Below are 25355 nucleotides of genomic sequence, written 5' to 3'. Positions count from 1 at the left end.
TGGGCTGACCTGATGTAACAGCTTACGTTTGCCCAGGAGCCGGGGGATTTCCCTTCCCTATTCCCAGCTCTAGTCTCTGCTCCCACAACTTATCTTGCGCTGGAGCTCAGCATGCCGCCTGAGCCGCTGCGATGAGCTAACCTGGCAGAAAAGCAACCAAAAAAAGAAAAGCAGGCAGGTAGACTGCTGCTGGCTGAGAGCTGAATCAGCTCCTGGGACCGTGGCTGCAGGCAGCGGGGTCGGGGAGCTGTTAGGGTGTGCTGTCCTGGGGAGCAGGGCCGGCCTGGGTCCTTCGGTGCTGTGCCCGAGTTACCCCGTGGCATAGAGACTTGTTCACAAACTGCTTGTCCACGTCTTGTTCAGCAATCCTCATGTGAAGGAGTCAGAAGGAGAAGCACCCTGTTGTAGCTGTCTCAGACTGCTTTTTGGCCTAGTTTTTCTCACAGCATCGTATGCTTTATATTGCCAGCTTCCATTTGAAAGACAAATATAAACTTGGCAAGAGATTTACCTCTTTGGACCTTGGATTTTATGTCTATACTGCACAGGCCTCTCCTTTTTATAAGTGTTGGGACATATATTAGGCGCAGTACTACGTACTGGCCTTCCTCTTCCTTTTTCTGTTCCCCTCCTTTTCTTGTCAGACACGTACTGTGCACATCTTCTGCTTGACTGCTGTTTCCTGCATAGAGCCCATCTGACGATTGCCCTATTTCATTGCTTTTCCATTCTCTGTTCTGGAGTCCTAAGGCCTTTCCAATTGTGAGGCATTTTGGATGTCAAATTTCTGTATAATGCATTAAAAAAATAGACTTTTCTAGCTTTTATTTATAGTGGGTGGTTGTTTTTTTGTGCAGCGTTTTGATCTGACATCCTACTGCTGTCACAGAGACAGCAATTATCTCCTGTTTAAACAGTCAGTGCTCCTTCAGCTCGACTTAATGGTTGCTTTTTCATCATTGCTTTTTCTTTTGTTTTTGTTTTATCCTCCCCAGATACAGCAGCCCAGCCTCTAGAAGAGCATCACTCTTTTAGGCACCGCTTAGGATAAGGAGCTCTGTATGGTTTTTCCAGAGCAGACGTTGTGTAAGCGCTGTATACACTGAGCAGTATGACTGCGCGTTGATGCCAGGCCAACAGCAGCATCTTTGCTTTGGAAAACCCGTGTAATGAGTTCACCCTGGCTTAGCCCACTTCTGGAACCAGACAGGTGAATTGTACACTAGTTTTGATTTCTAGATTGCCATCATTACCGCAGCGTGACCTAAGTAAGGGTTATATTTTGTGAAATCTGCATTTGCAGGAGTTAGTTGCAGGCTCCTGCTCGTAGAGATAGGGATGGGAGAAGGGACGGTCAGCTGCTGCTGTTACCTGATCATCACAAAGGCTAGGAGTTAGAGCACTTTGGGTGCAGGCGGAAACCCAAAATGAACGGGTGTTTTCTGACAGCATGAGGCTCTTGGAATTTTCTTTTTTTTTTTTTTTTTTTTTGCTTTTTCTGACTCAAAAATACTTGTTTGAAATTGTTCTTCAGCCGGCTATGCCTTATTTATGCTCTAATTTCAAAACCCATAAGTAATTTGCAACTTCACTGTGATTATACTAAAAGAAGGCATAAGGCAGTGTCCTCAACACACTGAGCTGCTGTATGGTATGTATACAAGCACCCTCCAAGTAGGAGTTGGAGCCAGCTGCCCTTTTCGGTGCATGTTGAGAAAATTACATGTCATGTTTATGGTTTTTGACCTCTCATTCAAGTGAATTTAGGCAAGGAATTCTCAACAGGTGTTTTCACAGGCATTTGATGAACTCAGGTAATACCTGTCAGGGTACCTAATCTTCATCTGTTGCAAGGAGCCCTTGTAGCACTGCAATCAGGATGATCACGCACTCAATATTAATAACCCAAATGGAGTAGGATGCCAGCTGATAACTCATTCAGATTGTTGAATTCATTCATTCATTCTGTTGATTGTTCAGAACTCAGTCATATTGTCTCAGGGAACAGTTCATGCCCTTAAGCAGCTGGTAGTCAGCCCTTTCTGAGGATGTCGGTGACATTAAATCAGATTTTGTTCCTCCTTTCTGGTTTTCAAGAGCCTAGGAGAGTATTGGTTGAGAGAACGACCGGCTGGCCAGAGAGTCCCATTACTGCTGGTGATAGAGAAGGGAGGAAATCTGAAACTGAAAAGACTCAGCATTTGTTCTTTCCTGCCCACAATTTGGAACAGCTCTTTGATGTCCTGTACTCAAAAGAAGAAAAATCTTTGCAACAGGAAGGGATGGTATAAGCCGCAGGGTGTGGAGAGTGCAGGTTTGGCGAGGCTGCCTGTTGCTCACAGTTTATTCCTCTGGCTGGCATTATGCTCGTCCTGCTATGGATATATCTGTATATCCATCTCTACTATCAATAGCTTTCCTGGCATCACCACCACATGGTGAGTAATGGCAAGTACGCTCATATGTTTTATTTGGTCAGATTTGCTCCAAAATGTTCATTAGCTCCTACCCAACTTCTATCTTGAGTGCCATGATGTTCTGCAGAGCATAGTGACTTGGGGAGCCATAGTCAGAGAAAGAAATTCCTGACAGCTGAACGTAGCATGGGATGGGGGATGGAATTTACCAAACAGCTTATATTTTCTGTTGGACTAGCAACATCCCTGAAGCCTCCGAAATGGGTTTCCTGCTTGGCTTGCACATCCCAGCTGAATGCAGGATGCATAACTACAGGATCTCATCATTTGTGTCCGCTACAGTTGTGTCTAATTGATTTATCATTCTAGCACAAGCTGCCCCAAAACGTGTCTTCTAGTATTAGCAAGGCCTGCAGATGATCTTATGTCTTTAAAGCTTAAGTCATCTTTCTTGTTAACCTTGGAGGTTAAAAAAAAATCTGCCCTTCGATTCATGATCATCTTGTTTCTGTTTGTTTCTTGCTATGAAAAGAATGTGGTGGGGAAAACAACTAAGGAGTACAAAAAAAATCTTAGCTCATGCTTCAGTGTTGCTACTTTCTCTCTTGCGTTGCCTTCATTCTCTGTTGCAGATGAAAGGGAACTCGTATTCTTGCTATTCTTAGTGTCTGTAGCATCTTTGTTCTACCACAAAGCGATGATTGGAGACACGGCTGCCATCCGTGGGGCGGGCAAGTAATGGCTTACAGGAAAGGCCGTCAGGCAGATTCTATTTCTTAACTGTGTTCTTTCTACAATCTATCAAGTTCGGGCTACTCTCTGACTTGTATAGGATTCCACTGATCTCAGGATCTATTCATAACCATCTGCCTGCAAATTATTTATGAATGCTTGTACTCCCAGCTGTACAGAAGAGCATGGCCACAGCAAGGAACACGCAGAGGTTTGAGGTCAGCTATGCAAGGAACTACCTGGGCAGACCTCTAAAGACAGGAACGCACGCTGTGTTTATTTCCAGACTCTATTGCTGGCTATTTTTCATAGCCTTTTGTTTTCTGTCTTGTTTCTTTTCCATCACATCAGCCAGCTCTCAAGCTGCTGTTCAGAGTAACTACCTTGCAGCATTTGGTGAGACTCACGGCCTTGTAAAGCAGTACTGCAGATCAGTATTTGTTTTCTTTGTGGTGTTTTATGAAGCTATTTTTAAAATGTATACTGGAGGGGGGGCCTCAGTAAAAGCCTTGAGCTCCTAAATGACTTAAAAATGAGATCATTGGCAACTTAAAAGCTGGTTGCCTATCTGCATCATTAAATTCTGCAGTTCTACAGAACTGGCTTTTGTTGATTTGAAAGTGGATTGGGCAGGGAGCAAAAATGGGACAGGCCTCAGTCTGTCACACAGCTGCAGGCACCAACGCTGCTCTGGAGCATCTTTCAGGAGCTGCTGCGTCGGGGCTGGGGATGGCTTCCATGCCTTGTCATAGCTGGGTATGGGAGCATGGAAGCACAGGGCAGATGGCTCCCTGGTTTTCCATTAGGAGTCAAATGCAACAATTCCAAAAGATAAATCAGTATTGCCATTATTTATATTGATTCTTAATGGCTTTTTAAAAAAATAGCATCCTTGTTTACTCAGTAGAACACAGGCTTTAGCGTGACAGAGCCCTGTACAGAATGCAATCAAGCTGCTGAGTAATTGCTGCTGAAGTTGCATACACACAGCAGCTCAGTGGCCACGGGGAAGGCTGTTTTAATTCTTTCTAGCTCCGTTTGCCAGCTTGTTTGCTTAGCACCCTTACAGAAAGGGCAGGATGCTGTCACTGGCTGAGAGTAAGGATCAAGGTGCAGGTAGGAAAATGAGCAGAAAGTGTTGCATTGCTCTCTGTGACGAGCTGTCACAGACTCTGCGTGGTAGAGCATGTGATGCTCCCCGGGCTCTGCTTTGAGATCTGTGTATATTATAATTACTTCTCAAGCAATAGCTCAGTGGCCAGCTAGTTACGGAATTTAACATGGAAGTACAGCACGAACAAGCAGTTGCCTTATTGGGACTAGCGTGTGCCACTGCAAAGTTTCCCGAGCGTGTTTATAGCTGCAGAGCTCACTGCCAATTAGCTGCTTAATGTGTTTGTGAGATGGTTGGCTTTGTCATTAGATAAGAAACCCAGTATGAGAAGTTCTGTTGGAAGAATGCTTCCTACAAACTTGCGTTAGAGAAGAGCTTGCTATCTTTAGAATGTTACTGTTTGGTTCAGTCATGAAGTATTATAAAGAACTATTCATGGATTATTTGAAATAAGTGTTTCAAATATAACAGAACTCAGTAATGAAGCTCACCTAATCAAAGTATATGCTGTAAGCCCAATAAAAATAAATGCATGGTGTATTTAGAAGAGAACTCTAACCTCATGTTCAACATAAATGTACAAGATGTTTTAATTTATTGGCTCCTCCTGAGGCTGTTTTGCTTCAAAATAACCCCAACAAATGATTTCATTGTTTCAGACCCTTCTGTATCTCAGTTGCTCTTTGACTCCGCATTGTCAGAGAATTTCAAGTGGAGAGTGCAGAAATGATTGCTGTGTTGTGCTCTCTAAATACTGGTTTTGTTTGTTTTTTCCTTGTAGGCTAGAAATGTCAACACGGGTGAGCTAGCAGCTATCAAAGTAATAAAACTAGAACCAGGTAAGTGTTTCCTAAGTGAAATAATAGGCCACTGAGACTAAATATTTTCATGCTTGGAATACATTTTTGCAAAATCAGTTGACTTTACTTATTGAAAAAACGGATAATTGCTGCTTTTTTTAAGTATAGAAGAAAATACACTGTTCCAAAAATAACAAACATGATGAGCAAGATGTGAGAGAAAAAAATGTAATATGAAGGGGGAAAAAAAAAAAAGTAATTGGAGAATGGTTAAAGGAAAGCTGATTTAAAAAAAAATCAAGGTGAGTTGGGTTTTTGGTCTTAAGTACTGTATTTTTGACCCACGTGGTACAAAAAACCTGCAGAGAACGAAAGAAATGAGGAAGGTAGCAAGACAGGAAAGAACTCACCTGGAGAAAGCATGGAGGGAGAAATTATAAGAAGGAATGGTGAAATAATAATAGGTGAGCATTAGCTGATTATTGGGTTAACTATTGAGTTAACTCACTCAGTTTGGCATTGAGTAAATTTCTGGAAATTTTCTTGCAAACTCTGATTAAAAATTTATTATATGCTAGGTTTTTACTTGAGCCATGTGTATGTTGCGATTTTACATGTGCCTACCCCCAGCAGTTCAGTTCTAGGCCTGCAAGCACTGTTCTGTTAATACAGCTAGACATGTTGAACGTGAGCACAGTAATTCGGGAAGTAAAATGCCCAGCCCTTTCTTGACTTCTTAACTATTGGTGTTCCATTTACAGATTAATGTTGGGGTGGGTGGTAGAATATTTGAAGTATTACCTGATTTTATCTTTAAGGTCTGTGCGGCCAAGAAGGAGAAGATGTCACTGCATTCTTCCATTTTTCTCTTAAATTCTGGGAGCGATTAGATGTGTGTGTGTGTATAATGCACACCCATTTAAAAATAAAGAAGTTCAAGATTGGACAGTATGTTACAGTGTACTTCCAGAAGTGTATATTCATCATGCATCTCTTACTCAGACTGAAAGTCGTGGTCTCGGATTATCTTGTCAAGTTCTGCTACTTTAATGTTTCATGACAGTTCCCACCATTGGAGTACGTGGCTGTGCGTAATGCGGGTTCTCAGTCCAGCTGAGAAGAGCAGCCGTGCCGTGTCTCCCTATGGAACTATAAAGATAAAACAGGGAAGGAAACTTGCACAGTGTGCAAAGAATTGCAGGAGTTCAGACGAAAAAGATGCCAACCTTTCAAATAATGCAACTTTTTACTCAGCTGCCTGCTTTCACTCTCAAAAGTGTAAAATGACTTGTTGCACTGAGTAGGGCTCGCTGAATCGCGCAGTGTGCGTGATCTGAACAGCAGACTGTCTGAGGATGCGCTGCAGCTGAGCGAACTTGCTCTCATGCTACACTGACAGGGACAGCAAGTGGCATCTTGCAACTGAATCAAGTAATCCTGGCAGCCTTTGGATACCGAGTGGTGCACAGAGTGAGCTTTAGTTGTCCTGTTTGCTTGGTGAGCTCGGTTTCGCTTTGTAATTGTCACTTCTGGTTGTGGTAGAGGATTGACTCACAGCTTCGTGTGGGCAGCATCCGTGTTCCAGAAGTGTAGTACTGGCCTCCTTCCCAAGTTTTGCATGCGAAGATTAAGGGCTAATCGTTTTTAGGTGCTTACACTGCTTTAGTATTCTGAAAGCCAATCAAAGCACTAGTCAAACGCTGGAGGAGTCGCATCCTTTCATGGAGATAACTGTTTTTATGTGAAAACAATTTCTTGTTTGTATGGCTGAAGATAAACCCAGGATACAGTGAGCCATCAGCAATAAACCAACTGATTGTGAAGTTAACTTAGTGCTTGTGATACCAAATTTGCTTTCAGTGAACAAAATACCCATGAACATTGGATTTGTGGTTAAGGAGTACCAAACTGTTAGATGGCCCATACTTAGTGTATGGGAAAACTTAACACATGTGCTTAGATAATAGTTTGGCCAGTTCTGTCAGAATTTGTGTTGCATTTGAAACTTAACAGCCATGATAAGTGATTCGGGTTTGTGACAACTGATAAATGTAAGCTTATTGTCTGTATTGAGCTTTTTTAGACAAAAGCTTTGCCTCTGGTTTAGAAACCCTTTCACTTATCCTGAAGTGTACTACAGGAGTAGACTAAAAGAATTTTGATATACTTTGAATTTTCATGTTTCTGCAATTTGCTTAAAGAGTTTAAGAAGTTGTTCAGGAAGTTAAATGATTATTTTAGGTCTTTAGGCTTATTTTGGGTACAAACTCCTTGAAGTTGGCAAGAATTAGTTGGTTTTGTACTATGTATGTCTAGTAACTACGCCAACTTCAGAAGAACTTCTTTAGAAATAACGTAGCAGGCTAGCTATAATTTACTATGCTTTGAGACATTTCAGAGGAGGCCTAATGCAAGATGATAAACTGCAAAGGAATGTATGACATTTCTTTAAAGAAAATAAAAATTGAGAAGGCTATCAAATTTGTGTTATTGACGTTGTCTTACATATTGATGTCTTTTCAACTTCTGTAACTTACCTATGAAATGCGTGCATAACACCACCAAAACAAAAACATCTCTGGGAAACAGAGTTTGGGATTTACAATTTCATACATGTCTGTCTCTGTCTACATCTGGTAAGAACCTTGTGTAGAAAGACAGATATAACCTAAGTACCAAATAGCAAGATAAATGAAACGTCTATGTCAGTATTTTATCTGGACATAAGTTATGCACAATCCATAAACTTACATGCTCACTGAGTTTACTGAGTAGTCACAGCAGTGCGCTATTGTTTCTTGTTCAGAAAGGTGATAGAATGAGTCTTGGACATGTGGCCAAAAATTGCATTGCTTTGTGATATTTTAAGAACCTGGGATATTGGCAGGGCATGTGCAGATGGACGCAGTGGGGCCTCAGGAGAATACAGTTTAGTAAGAGATGTGGCCCATATCTTAAGAGGTATCCACAGACGTCAAGTCCGTCTGTCCTAGAATGAGACTTGTTTTTGTAAGAATATAACTACTTATTGCTAAAGCCTCTCTAATTATTATTGCTTTACAGCTGCAGTATGTTGCAGTATGTGAAACTGGTAGGCAATTAGTTTTAATTACTCAAAATGCTTATTTTATAAATACGTACTGAAAGCCTAGTTGAGATGCGGGTATGGAGCAGGCCAATGAAAATATGCATTCTTCTGCTTTTTAGGAGAAGATTTTGCTGTTGTGCAGCAGGAAATCATTATGATGAAAGACTGTAAACATCCAAACATCGTTGCTTATTTTGGCAGCTATCTCAGGTACAGTTTGTTTCTTTTGTTCACTTTAAAAATGCTTGTATATTGCCTTGAAAAGGACAGGTTCTTAGAGCGACTTAAGTAAAACATAACTTACCAAATAAATACCATATATACTTGCATACTTTTTTGCCATTTACTTATTCCGCTTGCTGCAGTCTCCCTCTATAAATAATGTTTTCATGACAATGTAGTCACGTTTTCTTGGAAACAAGTTGCAATTTAAATGCCTTGAATTTAACGTTAAATGGAAAATTAAGCAGAAGTATGACAAATATGAAGAAAGAGAACGTGTATGTAATGTCTTTTAAATCTGTTTCAGTGAAATGTCTCAAATCTGCAAAGCTTTGGGAAGTATATTGTGTAATACAGAGTTCTCAGAAGTGTTTTGACCTCATTGGTCTTCATGTGTAAAATTGTCTATGAGGCCTTGAAATTAAATGTTATGGGGAAGTGAAGTAAAGAATTGTTTCTTTTCATTTTTTCTTTCCCGTGCTTACTGGTCCTATGTTAAGTTTTAAGGACAGTCCCACTCCGAGGTACCTTAAAGTGTAAACTGTGCAGCCTTAAAAAGCCCTCTGGTGCTCGCGTTCTGGATTTGGTTTGAAATACAAACACCATTGATATTTTAGTTTTTATCTTTGCTTTTCTTTCTTGAGCTGCATACTTGTTTAGGTTATTTATTAATGTGGTATATACAGTTGTTCTCTTTTAATATTCCTTTGTTTAATTCCTTTTGTAAGTTGTTATTTGAACTTGTTACAAGTACAATAAACTCATGATCCATAGAGGAAGTCTTAGAAGATTGATAGCTTGCTCCTAAGAACACTTGCTATTATTTCTTAATACAGCCTGGTAAGTGGACTTTTTAATGGTGGATTTTTGTGAAACTAATGTTGTCATAATTTTAGTTCATAGAATCATTCAGGTTGGAGAAGACCTCTAAGATCATCTAGTCCAACCTTTAACCTAGTACTAAAGTCCACCACTGAACGATGCTACTAAGTTCTACATCTAAATGTTTCTTGAAGACCCCCAGGGAAGGTGACTCAACCACTTCCCTGGTCATCCTGTTCTAGTGCCGCACAACCCTTTCAGTAAAGAATTTTTTCCTAATACCCAACCTAAACCTCCCCTGGTGCAACTTGAGGCTATTTCCCCTTGTCTTATCACTTGGTACTTGGGAGAAGAGCTTGATCCCCACCTCGCTACAGCCTCCTTTAAGGTAATTCTGAAATACAGTGAGGTCTTCCCTGAGCCTTCTCTTCTCCAAGCTAAACAACCCCAGCTCCCTCAGCTGCTCCTCATAAGACTTGTTCTCTAGACCCTTCACCAGCTTCGTAGCCCTTCTCTGGACACACTCCAGCGCCTCGATGTCCTTCTGGTAGTGAGGGGCCCAAAACCGAACACAGTACTCGAGGTGCGGCCTCACCAGAGCAAGGCACAGAGGGACAATCACTTCCCTGGTCTTGCTGGCCACCCTATTTCTGATCCAACCCAGGATGCTGTTGGCCTTTTTGGCCACCTGAGCACACTGCTGGCTCATATTCAGCCAACTATCGACCAGTAAGCCCAGGTCCCTTTATACTGGGCAGCTTTCCAGACGCTCTGCCCCCAGCCTGTAGCAATGTATGGGGTTGTTGTGCTTCAAGTGCAGGACCTGGCACTTGGCCTTGTCGAACCTCATACAGTTGGCCTCTTCCCATCGGTCCAGCCTATCCAGATCCCTCTGCAGAGCCCTCCTACCCTCCAGCAGATCAACACTTGTGCCTAACTTGGTGTCATCTGATAGTAGTAACAAGCCTTGTAATAAAAAGCTATTAAAAGTCTATGGAAAGTTGTAATGCTCTGTAATGCAGAGGCTTCTCATTGCTTTCAGATATTTGCATGTCTTCTGTCTGCTTGGGGACAGTCTATATTGGACATGATAGCTCTGCATGTTGTGAAGGTTGCTAGACCCTACTCTTAAGGGGAGGATGCCAGCTTGAGTATTTCATACATTTACTAGACTTCAGCAACTCTAGCTGAAATTTTCCATGATGGCTACCTGCTGCAGCCAAAAACTTCTGAGCAATTTTGGCCAAGTGCTTTAGAGATTGAAGGTGAGAAGATGCAGGTGTTTCCATATGAAAAGTCTGGGAGCATGAAAGTCTTCCAACAAAAAATTACCATCTTTGAAGCAGGAATATTTGACAAGTTGGCTTTTGTATTTGGAGTGCGCCTTTCCTGTTTAAAAATCCTTTCAATTTTGGCCAAATTATCTTCTGAAATACCACATTTCTTTTACCTTCTTTCCAGATCTGTTAGGGCTTGGGAAATCCCAGTGAGTGTTTTCGTTGTAGCCAGCAGTTTGGTGCACGTTTGTAGTGCTACTGGAGAGCTGAACACGTGTTCCCTGGCTTGCTCGGCCGTTCCCTGTTTTGCTGTGGGGTGAACTGGGGCAGGATGTTATGGAGAGCGTGGGGTGCTCGTTTCTGCTGCTGGTGACCTTGGCGCTGAAAGTCTGTGTAGTTGGAGAAAACTAGGATTGGACAAGTCCAGTGTACTAGAACTTGGAGGCGGTTCTGGGGAAGAGAGAAAGCCCTGCCTACAGACCTCACAGGAGGAGGAGATGTCACATGCTGAAGGCAGACTAATGGTGTCTTGAGGAGTTTATCCCTGCTTCTTGTGTTCAGTGCCCTGAATGGCCCCGGATGCTCCCTGAGAGCATGTGTTATCGTTGGTGGGGATTCATTGCATCATTCTCAGCTTCATTATCTTTTTAGCTTTTTTGTCCAGTGAGGGAAAAAGTGTTGCACGCTCCCAGGTGTCATTCGAGTCAGTAGGGTCTGTGTTTTGAATTACGTTCATTCTACAGGCACTTGAAAGGGCTGCAGTGGAGAACCTCGTCCTACTCGTCCTTCACAAAAATCATTTGGGATGGTGCATGAAGGCAATTTCCAAGAGAAGAAAATGAATCTTCACAATAAGGTTAAATAGAAGTGCACTGAAAGTATGGGAATGAAGAGGAAAACCAACCATCGATGAGCTCATTAGGGGAACCTCATCTGTGCTGTACGCTGATTGAGGCAGGGGGTTGTATTAGCAAAAGCGTGCAGTTGTGTGCTCTTTGTGTTCTCATGTGCACGCAAGGAGCAAAGTCTGATTATAAAATCAACAAGCCATGCTGTTCTGGCATCCCATACCTTGGAGGGTGCTTGTCTTGGCAGCCTGAATGTTTTTTTTTTTTTTTAAAAAAATTCGGAGCCGGTCTGTGAGCTGCATTATGCACAAGTTTGTGCGGTGTGCATGCAGATGGAGTGCACGTACGTGTAGGGACTTGGTTCTGTGAGCTTTCTCTGGGAGTGTCTGTGCTTTGGTTTTGATTCTTCAAGGTTAATTTGAAGGTTAATCGAGATTGTGCGTTACTCGCATTTGGGCTTTATGTTGTGCATGACCAAGTCTTAATACCGATGCATACCTTTAAGTCACATTAAGGATTAGAGAATTTGTGGAGTTTGTAGTTTGGTTGACAGCAGTTTACAGCTTGTTAGGTGGTAAAGTTGGCAGGGGGGTATCGTGACCTCTTGAGGCGAGAGGATTTGGAAGCTCTGTGTTAAGGTGACGAAGCTTTTGAATAGATGGTGCACGTTCCAAAAGTTGTGTGGTTGGGACCAGGTGTGTCTCACCCTCTGGTCATACCTCCCCAGTCTTGCCAACCTCAAAGCCTGCCCGTGTTTGGTAAGAGAGCACCTTTTTGTACATGAAGATGACTTCTGCTGCACGGCATGCCTCTTTGTGCCTTTCTGCAGTGCTGGAAAGGAAGCTGTACTGACATTTTCCTTGATGTGAGACGTGAGTCCTGCATGCTCCGCAAACATGAAAGTCATTGTTATAAACCTTTCAAGAAGGAACATTTACAAGGAGGAGGTAATTGAGGAATGGAAGAAGGGAGGGCTTGGGCTCTGTCGTGCTGCTGAAATTACCTTGAGTTGTTTTTCTAACACTTGAACTTCTGATGAGAATGTAATAACTGTTCCACTTGGGTTTGTTCCTGGAGGTGAGGTTGTTTGCTTTGTGGAGGCACTGACACATGCGTCCAGCTGTCTTACCAGCTGCTCTCTCTAACCAGTCATAGTGGGAACACATTGCTTAGGATAACTAATAAGAAGCTGTTCATGGTGATTTTTGAGACTTCACATGAAAATGGACTGTAAACAAACATAATTGTTACATTCCACTTCGATATAAGTCTTGAGATTGAGCAGATGCTGCTTCTCATCGTACTGTGTTCAGGCTGGCGATGCTTCTATGTAGAGGTGGGGGAAAGGGGAGTTTTCCTCTGGTCAGAGAATATCAAGATACACCTTGGTAGACCTAGAATGTAACATTGGCACAGACAATTTATATTTTGGCACTCTTGTGTGTCTGCTTGGTCTCCTCCCCTTTCTTTGGCAGATGGTGTACTTACTGCTTCTCTTTCGTTTGGACAATCGAATGGCTGCCGTGGAGGCCTCTCATTGTCTGACCTTTTGTTTTGCAAGTACTTTTCAGTGCTAAGAACAATAGAAAAATACCATCATATCCTATACCTGGCACCTTTCTGCACATTGCTCCCCAGGCTTTTCTTCTGCTTACATATGGATTTCCCAGGCAGCCCAATTTCTGCCTTGCTGTTAGCCTTGGTGTGAGGTTGCAAACACTAAGTGGTACTGTTGATGCTGTCAGGGTTTTGTTTGCTGTGCTTGCTGTGTGCTCTGCAGACCCAGACAACTGTGTACACTGTTACCGTTGATTTATTTGGATCTTCACCTGTCTCAGCACTTAGGCACCGTAATAAACGGCTTGATGGTGAGTTAGAAATGCAGTCTCCTCTTTTGATGCTCTTACATTTTTTACTTTATAGTAGAGCCTTTCCCCACGGGGAAGCTAGTGCCTGGTGAGCGGAGGTGTGAATTAACAGCACTTAACTTTCACATTTCCTACTGTGTGGGTGCTTTGGTGCTGTCCTGAGACTGCTAGGACTGACCTAGCTTTTCTCCACTTTGATGCCAGCATCAAAATAGGATGTAGCCACATGGGAAAGGTTGGCTTTCATGAGCCCAGTGCTTCCCATTGTGTCCCCATCGGAGTCCTGTATCAGTGTGGGGAACAAACAAGGGACTTGCAAATGCCTCTCTCATCTTCAAGGTTTCTTTTTCACTCTTGCTCCCCTGCTGCCATTGCTAATTCAGATGTATTGCAGAAGTACTGGTATTGCTTCTGTGTCTGATTTTGATAATTTATTTCAGTGAAAAGTCTTTATATTATTTCAAAGTAGTAGTGCTTTAATTAACCACTCCAAATGTATGGTGTAACCGTGACTTCCACTGCCTAAAACTTCTGTAGCACCAGAACAACACCTTTCCCACCACTAGTGGAAGCAGCCACTTTGCTTTAAGGATCCTGTGGAGGATAGACTTAGATAAGGAGGAGATCCCAAAAAAACAGTTCTTCCTTGGAACAGCAGCTGTTATTGCTGTTGCCTACTGGTGAGAATTCCTTGCAACTTGCAGCCCAAAGGATAAGCTCAGCATTTACACCTATACCCTGCAAAGCACTTCCATGAACGTTGGCATTTCTCACTGGAGTGTCCTAGCTATTCTCACAAAGCCTCATCAATGCAACAAACCCCAGATCAGGGGTCACAGCAAGCTGCAGAACAATCACCAGTCGGCCCTGAGGTGGTTGTTTTTTTTCTCTCCTGTGTGTTTTGACGGCCAGGAATGACCAGGCGTGCCCCAGATTTTCTGATCTCCAGGCTGCGCTGCCCCTCTGCATTCACACTTGTGACATCTGCCTCATCAGTGAAAAATACTAAGTGAAGATGGAAGATGAAAACCATAACTACACTTTTTGCACTCTGCTGTTTCTCTGAATCCTTCAGCCCATTGTCTGTTTTAGGAAAGCACCTTTTAGTGTGGCACAGTGAGTCAAACTAAATTGATTATCTCTGCCAGAGAAATCAAAAATACCCTGTGCCCCCTGCCACCAAAAATATCCACAGGTATTTCTGAGGGAAAAGATGTCATCTGAGTAGTCCATGATATGGGCTCCACTCTGCCTAGCTTTGACTACAGTGCTAGTGTTTTACTCCATTTGTTTTGAAAGAAATTGAGTTGAAAGATATCCCTAGGGATTTTCTGTGTTTTGGGTTTGTTTCTTTGTTCTGTTTGTTGTTTTTTTTTAATTGTTCTGCTCTCAAAGAAGTGGAGGAGAAGTGAAAATGAGGAAGAAATGAGAACCCACTATTATCTCTCTACTCTCAGTAAAAGTTTAATTTTCCTAGTACATCTTTAAGAAAATTTAGTGTGCACGTGTTTCAATTAATACAGCAAACCCTGGAATATTTTGGGTATTTCATTATCACCTGAAGATCAAATCATATTCATTATTTTGACTTGTACTTTTCATAATACAGAGCTCATTATGTTGTGCTTTGTAATGCTTGAGTCCTCTGACTTGTGTTTTGTAGGTACAGTTCATTTCTGACAGCTAATGAATTACTTTCTTCACTTTTTAGACGAGACAAGCTATGGATTTGCATGGAGTTTTGCGGAGGTGGCTCTTTACAAGATATTTATCATGGTATGTCAAGACTGTAATTCCTTAAAAGCTAAGTAAAGCTTGTTTTTAAAAAATGGAGATGATTACAGTGTTTTGAAATCAAAGAGGATGAATCTTAAATTTAGTATCCATAATAATCCACTGAAGGTCAGTTTTAGCTTACTTGGGTATTTACGTAATTGGTTGTTTTTGTGAAACACAATGAACTATAGTGGGGTGGATTTTTTGAGCAACAGAAGTTCCTTCCTTCCTTCATCAGATCATATACCAATCACTACTTTTCTAAGATTGTAAAATTAGACACTGTTGTGTTGGTAAAAAAAAAAAGAAAAAAAAAGCTTGTATCCCAATGCGCTGCTTTACTTCATAGCTGTTTTGGTTTTGAGCTTTTGAACTTTGCTTTAATAAAATCAATACCACTGCCTACAGATACTTAGATAAATGGATTGATTAACATGGATGCTCTTGTCCTTTTGACCTTATGTATGTTTGTATTGCGGTATTGCCAAAAGGGCCTTTTTTATGCATGACCTGTGAAAAGCAGAGGTGACCTATATATTTGCTTTGGGCTTATGAGTGGTCAAAGAAACAAGGAGTGTGTGTAAATCTATTGCATAAAGTCAAGATCAGTCAGTTGATTGCTGGTTTTCAAGAGACAAAATCAGTTTTAAGGGCTTTTTATTGCCCTGGCAATAAGACTTCTTTAGGAAAAGACTGTGTCACAAACAAGTATTGGCTCCTGTGGTTTTCAGGTGATGTTTTTCAGACAGGAACTCCATCCAGATTCTAAATTGCGAAGATTTTCTATGTTAGGTTCTTCACATCCTCCTTGTGCATAAACAGCTTGCATGTGTTTTTATGTTTAACTTGGGTGCAATTAACGAGGCACCAATTCACAAATTCATGCTGCGTTCATGGTGCAGTCATTTGAGTGTGGCCTTGTTGATCCCTGATACCTTCCCAGTGATCAACATCAGAGCACTGTGCCTGATAGGCTTTGTTTCGCGGAACACCTGTAGAGTAGGAAATGAGCTCATGTTGCTTAAATGCCTGAGCAGATGTTGTACAGGAGCCATTTCCTATTGCAGCTGATTTTTTGGCTTCTCTGCTAGTAGCTAGAGTGAAAGGTTCTTTTCCAATCTTAATCATGTTCCAATTTTTTATTCCAATTGAACCAATTAAATCTCAAGTAAAAAAAGCTATTTAATTTAATTAGCATTCAGTTTCTCAAAATAAACATGGGTTTTGAAGAAGCTAAGTAGTTAGGTGCTTAAATCTTATTTAATTTTTAACTCCCTGCTCCTTTGCGAAACCCCATCCAACTTTTCAGTTTGCAATCTTCTAGTGTTTTGCAGAGAAAATAGTGAGGACTGCTGGTCTGGTCATAAAACCTTGTAATTTCGGGATCAAAGTCTGGTGACTGGGGACGGTCACAGGCTGTTCCTTGCTTGTGGTTCAGTGTTTGGTTTATGTATTTGTTCCAAATGTAATTGTTTTCATTTAAGAGAGTTGAGTGAACGTGGGCTATGGAGGGAGGAGAGGAAGACTCTTGGAAAGCTTCTGAGAGTGCTCAGAGGAAGAGTGTGAGGAGGTGCCCAGTGTGGCAGGCCCAGGAGCAATAATGCTGGCAGCTCGTGCAGAAAAGGGATGAGGAGGTTGTGTGGCTGCAGGGAGGCCAGGAGCAGAGAGCAGGTCCCACAGCAGCAGGAAGGATGGGAGGAGAGAGCAGGTTGCAAAGGGTGGAAGGAACTTCGTGGAGCGCAGAGGGGCCGGAGCTCAGCTCTGAGTCACTCAGTTGGAAGTCCTGGACACAATGGGTTTGTGCAAGGGAAAGAGTTGTGCTTAAATCACTGCTTCTGTTTGTTGTTTGATTTTCTCCCTCCTAATTGCTGTGAGATATATGCATGTACCAAGTAACTCGTTTCCATTCTGATAGGGCTACACATTTCTTGAGCTTTAAAAACCTTCTGGTAGTATTTGGGATGCTCCACCTAAGGGAAAGCCTAAGCACTTTCACTTTGAGAATCTTACTGATGTAAGATCCTATTGGTGTGAATGGAAATTAATTGAGGTATGGGTTTGGGAAGGACAGTATCTTATCTGATTTTGAGCTTTATTCATTTTTTTCTCCTTCCATTTCAGTGACTGGACCGCTCTCAGAACAGCAGATTGCATATGTTAGCAGAGAAACACTACAGGTAGTGTGTTCTAAGGTTCTTGTGGTTGTATACAGTTCACATTTAATGTAAAAATATTAAAAGCTAAAAGTAGAAGCTACAAACACACATCATACCATGGAAGTGCAGTGTTTGGAGGGCTTAACGTTTTTCCCAGACTTCTGAGGAAGTCCTTTATTATAGCCTAGAACTGGTTCATATAATTGTATAACCCCAAATTATCCTGGATCATTTGAGGGAAAACTGACATCTACTTTCTGCTGTTATTTTTTTCTAAGGGGTGTGGGGTGGGGGGAGGAGGAGTCTATTTGTCTATATTTGTAATACAAGCTAGTTATTGCAAGTTGGAAGGAAAACTTTTAAAGACAGTTTTGCATATCTGATTGTTGATCTGTGCCAAAAAGAAAATGGAAAAAAAAATGCCTTTGTACTTGAGATGTTCCAATTAAGGTCATTAGCCTCTCCTCGTGGTCATGCTAGCTTTCATATTTCTTTCCTAAATTAAATATTAAACTCACCAGTAAAACTTCATGAGGACCAGCTTTTTTTGTTGCATCTTGCCTCCATGTGAGAGAGCAGCTCTTGGCTTCCACTGAATGCAGAGCTCTTGAATGCCATCAGTTGAGAGCTGTTGCCTCTCACAAACACTCTCTCAAGATAGCTCTGTCCCTGAGCCAGCTCTGTTGCATGCCACTGACCATTTCTCTGCACTATGCCAGAGGTTGCTGACTTTGAAGATGTGACTTCTTTTTTTCTTACAATGAAGTCTTGGCTTACCTAGCATGTGGGAGTGTTTTGATATTTGAACTTTTAATCCCTCTTGTTCTTCTCAGAGTGGAGAAAAGTGGTTAAATAATCTAGAATTTAATTTGTGAATTTTTTTATTGTTTGGAAGCCTTCTTAGCCAGTATGTGTAGATTGATTATGAGAAGGAAGTGTGCTACTTGGTGTTTATTTTCTAAGTGTTATCAATGGATACTTCTTTTGTCTGTTTTACAGTTGTCTGTAACTGCATGCTTACACCACACTCTGACCAAATACAATGTTTGTAATTTCTGGTATCTTGTGGTAGTTAATAATCTAGCAGTCACTCTTCCTAGTGAAAAATCAAAGAATATAGTCCATCTGTCCAAGTGATTTGCCCAATGTTAATTTTGACATTAATTTCCTTCAGTCTGGAGTTTCATGGGAATGCCTGAAGTTAGCTTTTGATGTCCATATTTAGAAAGCCATTAAATGGTATAAACACAAATCACTCACTGATGGTTCTGAAAATACAGGCCCTCTAAGTATGGACTTTAAAGTACCTTATTCTAGGCATTCAGTTTTGAAAAGGGTGGCCTCAGATTCTTTCTGGGTAGTGGTAAAGGTGAGTTGTTGGGCTTTTTGTGCCAGCAGCACCTTGAGATTTAAATGTAAGGAGTATACATGTGACTCTCCCAGCTAATGCCAGTTGTTGCAATGGTCGGGCAAATGCTTTAATTGCACTCTTTACTAAAAAAAAAAAAAAGAGTCCACTTTTTATCTGCACACCTGCCTGCAGTGAGGACTCTTAAAAAATCTATTGGTCCAACTGTATCTTTAGTCATTTGTCTTAGAAAACCTAGGTTAAAACATCAGCGATCAGGGCTTTTGTAGTCTGTTGAATTTCATCATTGATTAGTACTTCAGCTATATTGCATCCAGGTTTTTGTGAACTGACGAAGAAAAAAATATCCCAAAACTATATTTTCAGTGGCACAGTTGTCAATATGAACAAAGAATATTTTGAAAATTTCACTTCAGCGTCTCAAGCACCAAGCCACGTAAGCAAGCATTTCCCCATTTGGGTGTATTTAGGACCATCCATGAAAATGCTGATCATTGAAAACAATTCTAATTTCTTTTTGGAATCAACTATGTGATGTCTTGCATGAGCGGCTGGGGGGGAAACCAAGTTTGTCTTGACATGGATATCTGCAGTGAAATGTAGTCCTTGTGGAGGTTCATGACCGCACAGCCACAGGGATGTTTACCTGCAGTTTGCCCTGTGGAAGAGAATTTTAAAGATAAGCCTGGAGCGTCAAAAGCAATGAGATCTGAATCCTCTTGCAGGGTTTCAGCTTCATTAGTATTCTTCCAGATAATTTCAAGTTTCTAACTCATATCAAGGCACTGAGTCCTAAAATGCTTTGGTGCCCTGACAGAGACCTAGAAGGACAGCTGAATAATACTTCCTGCAGAAATGCATGAATTAGCGTTGAACTCTGGTGTTAGCCCTGGGGTGCTGCCTGCTAGCATGGTTCTGGAGTCAATTGAAGCCTGTAATGATCTAGGAGATCTCTGCATTAGGTATCTAGTGATCAGACTGTTGAATAGAGCAGTGTTAGGCAATTTAAAAGTAATTAACTTGGTCTAGAAAGGTGACAGCTAACATGTCCAGAGGAAAATTTGAATAGAAAATATTTGTCTCAATAGACTAGTAGCTGGTATTCTTTCCTTCCAACCTGTGTTTAGATGTTACCCTACTATGTATATTGAATTTGCAAGTGCATTTAAGATACACTGAAGTAAAAGAATTTTCTTCAGTCAGAAAGTCATTTAGATGACTGAAATGGATCCTAAGTATGTTTGTTGATTAAATATCAAATGCATATAAAGTGAAAAATGTTGGACTAAATTATTGTGTAAATATTTTATGCAGGGATTATATTACCTTCACAGTAAAGGAAAAATGCACAGAGACATAAAGGTAAGTAAAAACTGAATGGAACTTCGGTGTTTTTAAAGTAGCCTACACCATCACCTCTTAAGGGTCTTTATGGTTACACAGCAGTTTTGGAAATCATCTTTATAAGGTTTTTCTGTTTATTAATATTATATATATATATTTTGCCCAGCAAAAGTAAAAATTTGAAAATGCATAGAAACAGTTTGTTCTTTTGATCGGAGCCACACACACATTTAGTCCAGGGCTGTAGAATTCCGGCATCAGTCGCCTTCCAGAAGGGCACATGTACAGATGGCCCTGAGCTTGTGCTTTGTGCTGAAGGAAAGGCTCGGTGTTTTCCCCACCTTTCCAAGAAGCTCGAAGTACCCTTCCGGCTGAACCAGCGAGTAAACAGCTGTTGCTTTGGCTTCTTGCCTCTTTTCTGGGGAGCAGATTGCAGGGCAGTGGCTGCCGTTCTGCTTGGTTCTTGCTGACTACTTGCATCTCCTTCCTCAGGTACTAAAATTAGAGAGGGTACCACGAATCAGGGCTCGTAGCACCGACTTAGGTAAAACTTCATCTCAACAGAGCTGTATCAATAGTAGCTTGCTCATACTATTATACTCTCTGTTAATAGTTTCCTTCTGATACTTCCTGTTGACTTTTTGTCCTTGGAGTTTTATTACCTGCTGTTTGCCTTTCTAAACTCAGTCTCTGGCTTAAACTTGGCAGGCTTCCCTCCTGGAAATCAGACAGCAAATTACTGGACTCCTTTGTGTTGTGCATGTAATTTTTGTTGTTGTTGTTTAGTTGTGTTTTTTTTTCCCAAACTAGGGATACAGTATACATAGTAGCTTTAACTGTAGGTGCGTTCTCACTGACTGCAGGAGGATATTTGGGTTTTGAGCAATCGTGAAAATGATTTCTGAATGAGAGATTAATTTGGACACTAAACTTGAAAGTTTTTCATCATACTTTCCAAGCATCATTTCTCATCCTATAAGGATACAGTGGATATATATTAATTTCTAAACAGAACTGTGCTGATAAAACCACTCGGAATGCTTACAGTGAGGTTTTTTATTGCTTTTTTTTACAAGCTGTTCTCATGAGCATCGAAAAATACTGTTTTCATCTGCAGTTCTCATGACTACTGAGTTATGTTTGCTTTCCTCATTAGTTATGTTATGTATTTAGAGTATCTGTCCTGTTAGTCTTGAAAGGTGGACAAGGTCAAGAGCATGTTAACTGGGCTGTTAGACTATTTACCTAGCTCCATTTTTGAGGCTCATTAACTGTACTTGTGCAGGATTTGCCAAAATGAGTTGTGTGGCTGGAGTAGGACTGCAGGTCTGATTTCTTCCCTGTGAAAACCCACCGCCTATATATAAATGATGTTTGGAAAGCCCTCTGTGCTGCCTTTCTGCCCGGTTTATGGGCAGCACTGACATTCGTAGCTCTATCCAGCTTTGCTTAGCCATCTCCAACCTTCGCTCAGTTCTGCTTGTAACTGGTTTCCTTCTTCCAGTCAGGTTTGTTCACAGTCCTTTGGTGTGGTAATTTTATGGTATCAACTGTCGCTTGGGGTTGGTTTTGATTATTGAGCTGATTATTGAAGTGGTGCATATAGCCCCACAGCAGTGAACGCTTACAGTCGAGCTCTAACAGAATCTCTGCTGCAGAAAGATGGAAATAGTTTTGTAAAACACTTGAATATCAAGGGAGGTCCTTAAGGCTATAATTATCATGGCTCTCAGATGAGACAAAACCAGCTCCTGCATATGAAAAGAAAATCAAATTACTTCCGCCGTGACCTTTAGAGTTCCTATTTCCTTTCAATCACTGTAAATAGAAAAAAGAAAGTAAGAATTCATCCGCATAGGCAAATGATCATAATTCTGCTCTTTGAGAGGGCTTTGTGTACAATGGGAAACTTTGTAATACCATGGGCTAAAGGATACTAAACTTGAAATTCATGAGAAACCCTTTATATCTAAGTACCTTTATATCACAGAATGGCGAGTAGATAATCTCAGAAACATCTCCTTGATAAAGCTACAGTTTCCTTGAACATGCAATCCTTGATTTATCTTTTGACCCCTCGTTTGCCATTAGATCTCACATAAAGATTTTTTTTTAATATACTATCAGGGAAATCTGCATGTTCTAATTGAACTGCACTTTTTTCTTTTAAGGGAGCAAACATTCTTTTAACGGATAATGGACACGTAAAATTAGGTAAGTAAATAAAAATCTGTTAAGCTGTAAATTGTGTGCAGTCTAAGCAGTCTAAATTGTGTGCAGGCTAAGCAGTCTTTTTGTTTAATTAGGTAAGGAATTAATGAATGTTAGAATTCATTTTCTCTTGCTGATAATATCTGACTCAGCACCATCACATTAATATCTTCGGAGTAATTGGAGTCTGGTTTTGGAACACTAAAGTGAAACTTTCTGATGTTGTACAGGAGATGTAAAAAATCAAATCATAGGCTTTTATAAAACTTAGCCTTTTTCTTTCTTGTGTTGATAAGAGGGACATGTTTGTGTGCAGCCTGCATATTTCTTAGGCTTTTTTTACTTTTGTTACTTATTTTTTGTTAAATATTTCCAGTATGTGTAGCAAACTCTTAAAAGTGAAGAAACCAAACTGTCATGGTCATAAACAGTGAATTGCATCAGATCAGTTATTAACTCTTCGTTATTTTTTTTATGTAGCTGATTTTGGAGTGTCTGCACAGATAACAGCTACAATTGCCAAAAGGAAATCATTTATTGGCACCCCATATTGGTAACTATGTTTTTAATTGTTCGTTGATATAATAGTAATGAACATAATACTATTGAAAATCTTGTGTTAAAAGCATGCTATGTCTTTCTGAGTAGACTAATCAGTAAAGGCCGTCCAGTTTTCGTGGGATCATGTCTGTTTTTGTGCCACGTCCTGAATTAGCTGAGCATCAGAAGAAACATTCAAATACCTTGAAAAACTTAAATATTGTCTGTGTTCTGCTATTACTATTGTCCAGTGTATCTCAGTTTAGTCTGATTTTAAATCTGTCTGTGGTCTTGGCTGTTTTTAACTCTGATCTTAAATTTTTTTCTTCCCCAATATCCATTTTGGTGTCTTGGGTTACTTCCCTTTTATGCCAGACCTGTTTTTTCTGCAACTCTTCAGCTGGTAATGAGTTTCATTTGTTTGTCTCTGCAGATTCTTTTGCCACTTGTGAAATGTTTTCTCTAAGACTTCTGTTTATTTTTAGGCATATAAGGAAAAAAAAAAAAAACACCACCACAACAAAAAATGATAGAAAAAAACCTGAAGTTTAAGTTCAGTCTGTACTATATTTTATTTTTTCCTCAGTAAACTAGTTTGCATAATTTATCTTTTCTGAAGTTCAGGTTTTTCCTTTTTTTTCTCTCTCTTTGTACTGGACGTGGTTCCCTTTTTGCCTTGAAGTGAATGATGCACGTTCTTCACTGTAAGATAGCACTTTTGTACGTTTCTTAGACAGATATCGCAAGTTCTATTGTGTGACAGCATAGTATTTATGAGAAAAATGTATGTACAAAAAAAAAAGCTACATTCAAATATGCAGTCTTGAAATAGACTCAAGCACAGCATTTTTAGCATTTTTCTGTAGTGTAAGTCACGCCAAGGCACAGATTCACTTCCCTTCCTGAGCAGTGCAAACACCCATCGGTCATGATTGTGTAATTGGACTGTAGCTCTGTTTCCTGACTGAGATGTCTGGAGTGACTTCAGTCCTGACCTGTATCGCTATGTAACTTCCAAACTGGGCCACGTTTCTCAAATGACATGCCATAACCTTAAACAATAATTATGAAAGCATTACATGGGTTAAATACTGACAAAAAGCATCAGTTTTTCTTTGAAAGTCATCTCAGATCTGGGGAGTAGGAGCGAGGAAGCAAAGCTTGAGGCTGTGGAGAAGAAAATTTAGCTGTAAGCAGGGTGAAGATTTGAGCGATCGTTAGAGGTATGGGCAGGGAAGGGCACCATGGTGGGATGGGAGAGAAATGAAAGGCCAAACTTCTGTGCAGTATCTTCAGTTCTAAAAATCCCACTCTTTACCCTTGTGTTCCTTCTCCTCCACATCTTTGTAAAGTTAGCATATTTCCCCTCTACACTGGTAACTCCTTCCTCCCTTAGTATCCTCCTTTTTGATTATTTTTTTAATGAATTCTAATGGAAGTTTATGTAGATGTAGTTTACGCCAACCGTGAAATAAATCATACCACAAAAATCTGATGTTATCTTCAAATCTGCAGTTAAAAAATCTGTTTTAAATAATACGTCATTTGAAATGTCTCTTAAGTAATGCTGTCTGCTGCTTTACTGTAGCACTCATTAAGTGACGTTCTTCAGTCTTTCCTATATTGTGCTGCATTTCCTATTGCACTGGTCCTTTTCAGGTGATCTGGGCTAACTAAGTTCAAAGTTTAAAAACTTCAGCACTTTTGACATCTGATATATCAGACTATGAGATCCATGGTTTACTTTGGCGATCCAAAGCATTCCACAATTTCTAGAGAATTATTTTATTTAGGTATCCCTATTTATGTTGATTATGTTTGTAAACGTTTTTCCCCCCTGAAGATCCGAAGCTACTTTGTAGACTTAAATGAGGTCCTTGACATAACAGTGAAGCAGGTTTTACAAACAAGAAGTACTCTGCAGAACTGACAATAAGTCTTCAGGCCTTATGCTTTTAGGAGGAAAGAAAATTTGTCTTTTTTGTTGCATTTCTAGTTAGTTTTTATCTTCAAAGTCATGTGATTACTTTCTTGGGCTATGTGTGTATTTGGGTGTTGTTTGGATTTTATTCTGGTTTGGTTGTCCACTGGTAGTTAGTTCCCTGTGCTCCTGCACAAGATTTTCATCCACTTCCTTCCTGGTAGGTAATAGAGGAAAACTGCATCCTTGCTACAGTGAAGGAGGGATCCTAACGTGGGAATTGTTTGCCTATCACTACTTTCAGATGAATAAACAAGTACCACGGTGTTTATTCATTTGGAAAAAAGGAACTAGGGAAAAACTTGACACAGTTTTGTGGTCTCCAGGTTGAAATTTAGAAGTTCAAAATCAAGAAATGTATATATGATGTACCTTTTTACACGTACACGTATGCATGTGTGTGTATATATACACAGAAAAATATAAATATATATGCTGTGTATTAATTGAGAGCTATGGGGAAATGAAAAACGTGCTGCTGCATACAGAAGAATGTTTGATTTGTGATGAAAAGTGTATCTAAAACAAGACATCTTCTGTCATTTAGGATGGCACCAGAAGTTGCTGCAGTGGAAAGAAAAGGTGGCTATAACCAACTCTGTGATCTGTGGGCAGTTGGAATAACTGCTATAGAGCTTGCTGAACTTCAGCCTCCAATGTTTGACCTACATCCAATGAGGTTAGCAAGGGGTTAAAGCTTGGTGTATAAACACAGCTTCATAAATAATCTGTTTAGATTGGCTGGCTGTGTGTGCTTGTGGTGTTTGGGGCTACTGCAAGCATGTTGGGT

At 40.6% G+C, this 25355-nt stretch overlaps 1 protein-coding gene across 4 annotated transcripts in view; it reads left to right on the top strand.

The window, feature by feature from the left end:
* The window catches only part of MAP4K3 (mitogen-activated protein kinase kinase kinase kinase 3), an 81295-nt gene that overhangs the window by 4986 nt on the left and 50954 nt on the right, over positions 1-25355 (top strand). For all 4 annotated transcript variants that reach the window (XM_035552893.2, XM_035552891.2, XM_035552890.2 and 1 more), the window contains exons 2-9: positions 5045-5102; positions 8271-8361; positions 14900-14964; positions 17086-17141; positions 19804-19851; positions 22005-22047; positions 22525-22597; positions 25113-25244. In XM_035552893.2, coding sequence (XP_035408786.1) covers positions 5045-5102; positions 8271-8361; positions 14900-14964; positions 17086-17141; positions 19804-19851; positions 22005-22047; positions 22525-22597; positions 25113-25244 — 566 coding nt within the window. The remainder of the gene's footprint in view (positions 1-5044; positions 5103-8270; positions 8362-14899; positions 14965-17085; positions 17142-19803; positions 19852-22004; positions 22048-22524; positions 22598-25112; positions 25245-25355) is intronic.

The sequence above is a fragment of the Cygnus atratus genome, chromosome 3 (assembly GCF_013377495.2).
Source record: "Cygnus atratus isolate AKBS03 ecotype Queensland, Australia chromosome 3, CAtr_DNAZoo_HiC_assembly, whole genome shotgun sequence".
In the NCBI taxonomy this organism is placed as follows: Eukaryota; Metazoa; Chordata; class Aves; order Anseriformes; family Anatidae; genus Cygnus; species Cygnus atratus.
The sequence above is the reverse complement of the archived record's forward strand: the minus strand, read 5'-3'. Positions and strand labels throughout refer to the sequence as shown.